The 10,122-nt window shown below is 40.1% G+C and overlaps 1 protein-coding gene across 3 annotated transcripts; it reads left to right on the forward strand.

Annotated features, from left to right (window-relative positions):
• Window positions 1-1,029: 1,029 nt before the first annotated feature.
• On the forward strand, window positions 1,030-7,871 carry meak7 (MTOR associated protein, eak-7 homolog). Of its 3 annotated transcripts, none has more exons than XM_079620341.1 (9): window positions 1,030-1,406; window positions 2,372-2,559; window positions 2,745-2,910; window positions 3,821-4,051; window positions 4,773-4,917; window positions 5,462-5,860; window positions 6,614-6,732; window positions 6,815-6,997; window positions 7,107-7,871. In XM_079620341.1, exons 3-9 carry the CDS (start codon window positions 2,749-2,751, stop codon window positions 7,224-7,226), a joined length of 1,359 nt encoding a protein of 452 aa, XP_079476467.1. In that variant the 5' UTR covers window positions 1,030-1,406; window positions 2,372-2,559; window positions 2,745-2,748; the 3' UTR covers window positions 7,227-7,871. The 3 variants fall into 3 exon arrangements, with proteins under 3 accessions (XP_079476467.1, XP_079476468.1, XP_079476469.1); XM_079620342.1 differs by having other exon boundaries at window positions 2,372-2,530; window positions 7,107-7,748; XM_079620343.1 differs by lacking the exons at window positions 1,030-1,406; window positions 2,372-2,559 and having other exon boundaries at window positions 2,778-2,915; window positions 7,107-7,748.
• The last annotated feature ends 2,251 nt before the right edge of the window (window positions 7,872-10,122 follow it).

Raw genomic sequence — 10,122 nt, forward strand, 5'->3', positions numbered from 1 at the left:
ACCTTTACGCATATGTAATATGAACAAACCTTGAATATTTCAAGAGAACCTGAAGATAATTCTCATGAAGTAACGATTTTTACCAGTTTTGGTAAATTTATGACAAATGCTCAAACTTTTTGGATCAAAAATGACTTGTGAGGACATTTAAAGTCAATTTCACTATTTTAAAAGCTCATTATTTATCATGCTTAAAGTTGGCATGAAGGTTACAAGAGTATTTTCTTCATTTGTGACATACATGTTTATCTGAGTGAATCGGCTTCTCGAATGATAAAATCATTCTTGCTCACCTGACTTGTCCATCAGGAATTGAATTGATTGGATCATTGTGGCTTTCTATTGCTGTGATCTCATGTGAGTGAGGTTGTCCCGCCTTTACGCCTGTTATCAGAAAAATGTTGCTCCAAGCAAAGGGTTATTTTGATTTAAATGTACAAGGGGACATGAATTATAATAGTACTAACAATAATAATTAAACATTTAGCCTATAATAAATACTGAAATATTCCATAAAAACACAAGAATTATCCATTTTGATTTCATAGTGACTTTAAATCAGATCATGCTTTAAATCTAATATTGTCAACAGGTTTGAGGGTTAGATTTAAGTTTAAGATGTAATAAAGAGCCTATCACTATAAAAATAACTGCGTCTATGAGAGGCGTTATTTAACTTCGAAAGTGTTTGTGTGTGTGGTCAGTTTTGGCTTCATTGTGGAGACAAAATGTCCCCAAAGAAACAGTAAAAACTTAAATCATCTACATTGTGAGAACCAGTCACAAACAAATATGGCTTAATAAGCATACTAAATGACGTCTTAATGTGGCTAGATTTAGGGAAGGAATATGAGAAATAGCTCAGTATAAAAACATTACAAGTTTATAAAAGGTTACATACATTATAAAACAATAAACGTGTGTATGTGTTTTGACTCGAGAGAAGTAAAGAATACATTAATCAGTAGAGAGTCTCAGCCCTGAGCACTGCCACAGAGTTCAATAAGCCATGCTGGGTGGATGATTGATGCGCATGCGCAGTACATTACCGCGAGGTTTTGCCATTCATTCATTACATGTGATAGCCTGTCTTTCTGTTTCCGTCGCATCGAATTGAATACTATCCCTTCCTGCAGGTCATCTGATTTGACTATTTCCATTTCTCTTTTTTTTAACCAACAGTTTCGGTTACGGAAATGTCCTTAAACGGCTTCTTTTAAAACTTCTGGTAAGACTGCTGAACGTCGACGCGTCTGCGGGCATCACGCCCAGATCTCACATGAATCTCATGCCCTTAAAAGGCGTTTTTCATCGCCTGTTGAGAAAGATCTGTAAAGCCCCACGGAAAAGACAAAGCTGCTGCTTTAAATAGCTGTGTTAGTCTGACCTCTTGTGGTCAACAAGAGGTACTACATTACTCTTCCCAATGACACAGGCAAATTAGTTCGCTGAGCCAACCTGTACAAACTAGGCTAATTATGAACTAATTATATAACCTATATTTATATATATCTAGCCTACTTGCCAATATGAAGTGCTGTTTTATCTTTAGATAAACAGAAAGACAATGTGATAATTTAGTTCAGGGGTCTTTCAATCTTTCAGATGCCAAGGACATCATCCTGGTGCCCCGTCCTAAAATGTAAAACCCTGCTATATATTTTCATGTAAAAACACTACATTTATACTGTGAAAATTTACATTAAAATATGCTTAAAATAGTCATTTAAAAAAAATATTTAGTTTCTATGGTATTACGTTACTGTGTTGTGGTATTACTGTGCTGTAGCCTATGGTGTATTATTTATTTAGATGCATTATTCTTTTTTTTAATCAATTGATTTGATTTAATCAATGGTTTCCTAATTTTATTTAATGTATTTATTTATTTATTTATTTATTTGTTGGGTTATTTTTTTTGTAAATTTCGTTTATTTATTGTTAAATTTTTGACACTGTTTATCTTTAGACTTTTCCACAAGTAGGACTTGTGGTAAAGTCCCACTTGTGGCCCCTTGGGACTCCCCCTAAACCCAGTTAGAAAACCCCTGATTTAGTCAATTTAAGGGTAATGTATATTGTGTTCTCTGTGTTGTCTTAAAAACCCTAATGCAAATACGTTTCTATATAACCAGACACCATTTGTCATTAACAGAAAGTAGGCGGTAGGCCTAAATATTACACAAATACTTACAGTTCATAATTTTAAATAATTTTAATAAAATATCATATTAATCTACAAAACTAAGATAAAAGTAGCTACATCAACATCAGACCATCTGGCGTGACAGTATCCTTTGTCTTTCTTTTGTTACCATTCTTTTGTGTGTGTGTGTGTGTGTGTGTGTGTGTGTGTGTGTGTGTGTGACAGATTCCAACTAATTTGCCTCCATGAAACCAACTATCACTCTACGGATGACGCAACCTGATCCAGCCAATCACAGCGCGGTTTGAAGTTTCTCTCCATTCATTGGTCGTCTGCGTGTGATGTAGTGCAGAACCAGGAAATTATTTTTTGTGTGTTTACATCGTGAGTCGAAATGTCAAACCACTGAACAGGTCTGAAAATCTCACTTCAGTTTTTAAGAACTCAAGTGCGCGTTGTATTTCAGAGTTTCCCTTGAGCACTAGTTTCAGTCAGCAGCTGAAACTAAGCATGTTTTTTATGAATTAATTTGTGCCCATGACAGTCAGACTAAATTCCATGAATTAATTCATTTAAGTTCACATTCATTCGTCTTCAGGGTGATGGGGAACACTGACAGTGTTGTAGCGCAGAAACGACTGGCTCGTTTTCGTCCGGGTGAAAGACCCGTTATAGAGGGGACATTTGACAGGCTTAATGGAACTGGCTCCTCTGCTTCTTCATCTGGAAAAACTGGGAAGGTTTTATCCCTAGACATGCTGAAGGTAAGGTGAGCAGCTGTAGCATAACAGCCTACACTGAATCACAAATTTTTAGGGGGGCTAGGCAGAAGTTTAGAAGCTGAAGCCCCCCTAAAAAGGGCCTAGTGACGCCTCTGGGCATAAGCATGAAACTAGATCTGTTAAACGTAAAGTTTTAATGAATTTGAATTAAATTTGTGTATGTTTGTGTATATATTATCCTTAAAGGGAGAGTTCACCCAAAAATGAAAATTCTGTTATCATGATATTACTCGCCCTCAAATTGTTCTAAACCTGTATGAATTTCTACTTCTGCTGAACACAAAAGAAGATATTTTGAAGAATGCCAGTAATCAAACAGTTGATGACCCCGGTGACTTCCATAGTACTAAATAATAAATATAAATAATAACAATACATTCAAAATATTAATAAAAACTAGGCTATAACAGTATTTCAGTGTTACTAAAATAACACTGTCTTGAGCTGAATGATTCAAAAACCATGGAAACCGATTTTTTTGTAAGTTTCCACATATTCCTAAGTCTACCACATAATTACTAACCCATCACATCAGGACAATCATAAATGATTAATGTCCAGTAAAATGCTGTCTGAAGTCATTTGTAAGAAGGCTGAACAGTATTGTAGAATAGTATTGGGACTACAGATGAAAATTAGCTCTCTGGCTAACTCTGGCGCATTTACATTTGGACTATAAACAAAAAAAGTTGATTGATGTGGATTGTCCCTTTAAAAAAATAATAATAAAAAAAATCTAATAATATAAGCATCTGCCTAAAAACAATAATGTAATTGTTATGGCTGGTGAACAGATGCAGATCTGTCAAACATTTTCTCTTTGGATTGCATGTCAGTGCAAACTTAAGATACATTGATATGAACTTTTTGCTGTTCTTTTTATTTGTTTCAGATGACAATGGGAAAGATGGCCTCAGAATCAATGATAAAGAGAGTATTCCATGGCATACACAGCATTAATCCAGAAGTGCCACTGCCCCCTGGTGATGGGGTTAGTCGTGAGCAGTTGGTTATTTTCCTGGCAGATATTCTTAGAGGAACTGCAGAGGAACGCGCACCTTTGGTCTTGGCAATGGCAGAGGGTGCAAAGGCTACTGCTACCACAGCTGAGCAGATCAGAGGTGTAAGTATCACCAAAATCTAATTATATAAAGGGTTTCAGTATTAAGTGTGTGATATACTATTATTATTTTTGTTGTTTTAATTGACTTTAGTTTTAGTTTACGTTTTAGTTATGTTATGTGCTTTTGACATTTTTATTAGTTTTTTATATTTATATATTTGTTTTATATATTGTAGATAGAAATATTTCTATATAGATTTAATTAATTTTTATTTCAGTTTAGTTTTAGTAATTTTAGTTTTAGTAAATGTATTTGCCAGGGCACATTTTCAAGGTTTTCAGCTAACAGTTATATAGTTATAATAGGATTTTTGATTGGTTTATTTCAGCTTCATTTCAATAACCAAAGTTGAGTTCATTAACACTGTTAAACATAGACCTTAAAATATCAGTTAAACCAACTAGGCCCGGTTTCACAGACAGGGAAAACCGGACATCTAAAAACCTTAGAAAAAAACATTACTGGTGTGCATCTGGAGACAAAACAATGGCACTGACATATTTTAAGAAAGATATATCAGTGCAAGTTGCTTTCCATTAAAACAGCTCAAATGTGTATTTTAATCTAGGGCTAGGCTTAAGCCTTGTCTGTGAAACTGGAGGATAGTTTGCTAACTCGTGACTATTTAAACCCACAAAGTCAATTTAATAATGAAGCATCAATACAATTTCCAAATAATTCTTGAGATCTTATTGTGGTGATTTAATGTTTATGAAATAGTTTGTGGAAGACCTGGTTTCAGCGGCAGTGCAGACTCTAGTCCACAGGGGTCTTCTGCGAGGTTGGCAACCCGATCGCATGGCTGATGGCCATCAAGGGGTTAAACTGCTGTCAGAACATTTGACCTCTGAATTAAAATCTTCAGGTTTGTATCAGAACCCCAAATGCTGTTTTAGATTACATTCAAATGAAAATAAATAAAGTGTATTTTGGAATAATGTGAATGTGAACCATTTGAATAAATCTCTTAAATAAGAGGTGTTCTTTTAGTACTATTTATTTACTATTAAAGTATTTATTAAGATTTTGAATTAGCTTTTATTTTTATATTTTACAATTTTATTCAGTCATTTTTAATAGCTTTTGTTTTTGCTTAACACTTTACAATAATTCCATTTGTTAACATTAGTTATCCACATTAGTTAACATGAACTAACAGTGTAAAAATAATTCTAAGGCATTTATTACTTTTAGTTAATGTTAATTTCAACATCAAAAGTTGTACCTTTTAATATGATGTAATTGACCTGAGCTAACATGAACTAACAATGAACAGCTATATTTTTATTAACATTTATGCATTAACTACTAATGCAACCTTATTGTGAAGTGTTACCTTGTTTTAACTAACAGATACAGTGCACAGCAAGAGGATTATTCAATATAATTAGTCCTTATTGCTTTAATAGATCAGAGTACGTGTGACATTCCATGTCTGGAAGACTGGCTTTTCCGGATCCCGGCAATGGCCATGTTTTTGGAGCTTCTGATTGGTGAGGGGCTAGGAGTTGAGTTGCCCTCTTGTCCTCCCCCAACTCTCTTGCCCCCGTGTCGGTACGCTCCCTGGAGTGACCTCCGATGTCTCTTGAATCTACCTCTTCTGATGTTCCTGTCCCCTCAGCTACCAGCGGGACACAGCGCCCCCTGGAGGTTGTTATTCTCCACAAACATACACGGGGAAAGCTTCACCCGATTGGTGGGCAACTGCAAAAGTCGGGGTCCCACTGTCATTTTGGTAAAAGACACTAAAGGCCATATCTTTGGTGGCTTTGCGTCTCAAAGCTGGGAGGTCAAGCCTCAGTTTCAGGGTGAGTTCAGAAAGAATAAACCATATACAATGTTATGCTGTCTTCATGTCATAATTGTGGTAATTATGAGATGATAACCCGGAGTCGGAGCCATTCACATCCTCGGACTCAAAATTATGTGTTTCTTTGGCAACACTATCAGCGCCAAAATGGCTCTGTAGCAGTCAGGTGGTACATCGATCACGTAGTACACTCTTAGAACAAAGGGACAGTGTAAAAGTAACCCCAGCCATTCCGTGGGAAAAGTACTGGCTTGAACTATGGGTGATTTATAGGTTCAAATAAAACCTGCTTTAACGTTGCTATTTTTTAACTGTTAATGCATTATTGTCATGTTAACTTGCCCTTAATTCAACCCAAAAGAGATTTTCTTTACACACAGTATGAGTTGCAGTCTGAAGACGTTTTTCTTCACCATTTTGATTGGCCCTGATCATCAGCTGCTTTTAAATATTTGACCGATGGCCAATTGTGTAAAGGATTTATTTTAATGACCGATACATCGGTGCATCTCTACTAAAAAGGTTCTATATGAATAAGCATAAATTCAATAAGGAGAAATGTCTTAAATGATTACTAAAGTCATTTCTATATATTAAGCGCCTGAAAGAACCCTTTAAGGTTCTATATAGAACCTTTTTTTTCTAAGAGTGTCAGAATTTACAAATTGTAATTATGAGTTCTATGAGGACATGAACGCTTACAAGGTGAAAACATACATTACAATCAATGTTTTCTTCTTTTTTTCACTAGGCGATTCTAGGTGCTTCCTCTTCTCCATTTCTCCCTACATGCGAGTGTTCACCTGCACAGGCTATAACAATCATTACATGTACTTGAACCAGGGCCAGCAGACCATGCCAAATGGCTTGGTGAGATCATTATTAAACAGTGCTTAAGGCTTTACAACACCATGGAGCAAAACAAAACAACATAGTCACTTCTCTTTTTTAGGGTATGGGTGGTCAGCATGGCTATTTCGGCTTGTGGTTGGACTGCGATTTTGGACACGGCCACAGTAGGGCTCGACCACGGTGCACTACATATGGCAGTCCTCAGCTCTCAGGAGACGAGGAATTCAAACTGGACACCGTGGAGATGTGGGGCGTTGGGCAGCCACCTGAAGAACAGGAACAGGTCTGTGATAAAATGCTGAATTTTTTGTTTTTTTGGGTTTGCATTTTTGATACTAAAAAGGATCAAAGTAATTATGCAAAATTGAAATGTTCCTGATCTTGACATTCAGGATGAGAAGAAGAAAAGCATACTAGATGCAGATCCTGAAGTACAGGCCATGATGGAAATGACAGGGAAGACCCTGCACAGCCAAGGCCTCCGAGAACCTGAGGAGGATGAGGGACAGTGAGGATGGAAAAAAGATGAAGACAACATGGAGATCAAACCAGCAGTGTTTATTTAATTTTATTCACCACTAATATGAATTATGAAGAAACCACACTGTTAAGAACCGTTTATTAAGGTGTTATTACACTGCAGTTTTTATGTGGATATGCAAAATCAAGGAGCTGGTTTCCTGCTTTCTGTGAAGTATTAAAATGTGCACACAAAGACGTTTTGATGTTCTGCCTGACTACTGTTTAACACTGAGTATTGACAATGTGTGACTGAATTCTTAATTTCTTATCAAATATCTTGACACTATGTGATAGCATTTTGTCTTAACTGATAAATTTAGTGTCTGTAAACTGAAAGATTAATTCATTAAATGGAAATTATTATTAGTAGTGCTTGCCAAAGGCAAGGCATCACTATTGTCATTGCTCATACTTATTAGCGGTGCTTGCCAAAGGCAAGGCATCACTATTGTTATTGCTCATACTTAAAATTCGAAACGCTACTCCTCCCACACCGTTTGTTGTAAACCCATGAATGAGATGTCAAATCGACCGGTTTATTGAGGAGAGGTGTGCTATGACTTTTATAAGCGATCGGGTGTACGATGTTTGCCTATAGGGCATCCCTGGCTCACAGAGGCGTATGTCAATGATATGGCATCCACTATCCATTTGGACAGTCTCTGCTTCGTGACAGGAGCCCCCTTGGACTGGCCACTGAAGCAGACAAAGAGCTGTTCTGACTGCCTATAGGACGCGGAGTGCTCCAAATAGACCCTCAGAGCCCTGACAGGGCAGAGTAAATTGACTTCCCCATCCCCATCAGAAGGGGGAAGAGCCAACAATGAAATCATTTGTGTACTACATAGCCATGTTTAGGTTTCAGAGTGACTTTAGAGTCACCTATACCAAACTCCAAACAAGAGGGGCTCACAGAGAGCGCCTGCAAATCTCCCACTCGCTTAATAGACTCCAGTGCCAATAGGAGAGCGGTCTTTAGCGAAAGCGTTTTGAGGTCAACCGACTGAAGCGGTTCAAATGGCGGACCATTCAGGGCCCTAAGGACCGTGGAGAGGTCCCACGACGGTACAGAGGGATGTCTGGGAGGATTCATCCTCCTAGCTCCCTTCAGAAACCACACAACCAAGTCATTCCTTCCCAGTGATTGGCCAGCCACCGGAGCATGATGAGCTGCTATGGCTGCCACATATACTTTGAGCGTGGACGGGGAACGACCCATGTCCAGCAGCTCTTGTAGGAAGGAGAGTATCACTGATACCTCGCATGACTTAGGTTCAAAGTGTCTATCCGAGCACCAGCTGGAGAACACTGACCACTTTGAAGCGTAGAGGCACCTGGTAGACGGGGCTCGAGCCTCAGAAATTGTGTTCAGAATGTTCCCGGGGTACCCGTTGGAGGTCCCGGGGTACCCGTTGATGAGCCACACATGTAGGGCCCATAAGTCGGGACGAGGGTGCCAGATCGTCCCATTTACCTGTGTGAGGAGATCTTTCCTGAGAGGGACAGGCAATGGGACTTCATCCACCATCTGAACCAGCTCTAGGAACCAAGGTCTGGTTTTCCAGATAGGTGCCACCAGGAGGACTGGGCATCCGCTCTCTCTTACCCGTTTGATGACCTCGGGGATCATGGAAAAGGGGGGAAACGCATACAGAGGGAAGCTGGGCCACGCATGGGCCAGCGCATCCCTGTCCTTCGAAAAGAACACTGCGCAGTGAGAGTTGTTTCTTGAGGCAAAAAGGTCTACTCAAGAATGGCCCGTGATGAGGGGCTATCTGGATATGAAAGTATGCGTCTTTCAGATCCAAAGTGAAAAACCAATCCCCTGGGCGAACCTGCGCGAGGATTTGTTTTATAGTTAACATTTTGAACGGCCATCTCATGAGAGCTTTGTTCATATATCTCAAATCTAGTATGGGTCTGATGCCACCGTCTTTCTTTGGGACTAGAAAAAAACGGCTGTAAAACCCTGAGTGTTTTAGCGCGGGGGGAACCAACTCTATTGCCCCTTTTGATAAAAGATTTTGCAGTTCGGAGCAAAGCACGGGACACACGCTGCTTCTCACCGAAGGGCTCGAGAACCGCCTGAATATTTGGGGGTCTGCGAGCGAACTGGAGCGAGTAGCCTCGCTTTACAGTGTTTAATACCTAACTCGACACACCAGAATGGCTTGCCAGGCCAGGGCCTTTGTAGCTAGGGTTTGACACATGTTTAGGGACGGGCCGCCTAACACAGGAGGACCGGACACCTTTATGTTGTGATTTGTGCACATACTGAGTGTTTGTTTGACTGAGAAGGCCTGCGCCTCGGGCAAAGTCATAGATACAACTGGGAGAGGGCCACCTAGTGTAGGGGGACCGGGAACCTGTGTGTTGTGTGCTTGAAACATATTATTTTTGTGGTTTATTTGGGTCGCCATGAAAACGGCGTTTGTGTGCTGGGGTGCGCGCAGTGCAGCGGGCCCGTTTGCCGCAATACAAAATTCTCCAGCCGCCTGAGCTGAACAGGAAGCCTCTTCGAGGGGTGGCAACGACTCGTAGCACCTTTCCACCGCGCCGTCCACAGAGTAGAGCGTTGCAGAAACTGAGGAGCCTGTGCGTGCTGAATAGGGAGCACGCCACGTTTTCGTCAGTTCTTGGCGAGGCCCACTCGAGGTCCGAGACAGCCGCGGTGAGGATCCTGAGCATCTCCTCATCCGAGTTCGTGCTAGCTGGGATGTTAGCGCTCGACTGGGACAGGTGGGGTCGACAGAGCCCGGCCAGTCCTCTTCAGAAGCCGCGATGAGAGGCTGTCATCGTGTTTGTCGTCTGACACACCAAATGAAACCAGGCCCGCCACGTGGGTGGGGGGACGCTGGTCCGTCTGTGAGAAGAGGACGGGTGAAG

The sequence above is a fragment of the Phoxinus phoxinus genome, assembly GCF_949152265.1.
Source record: "Phoxinus phoxinus genome assembly, chromosome: 8".
In the NCBI taxonomy this organism is placed as follows: Eukaryota; Metazoa; Chordata; class Actinopteri; order Cypriniformes; family Leuciscidae; genus Phoxinus; species Phoxinus phoxinus.

Bases quoted from the DNA above. Each gene is read 5' to 3' on its own strand.
- meak7 (XM_079620341.1), top strand. From the start codon at position 2,749: ATGGGGAACACTGACAGTGTTGTAGCGCAGAAACGACTGGCTCGTTTT. The intron at 4,918-5,461 runs GTTTGTATCAGA...TTGCTTTAATAG, and splicing joins CTCTGAATTAAAATCTTCAG to ATCAGAGTACGTGTGACATT. The intron at 5,861-6,613 runs GTGAGTTCAGAA...TTTTTTCACTAG, and splicing joins GGTCAAGCCTCAGTTTCAGG to GCGATTCTAGGTGCTTCCTC.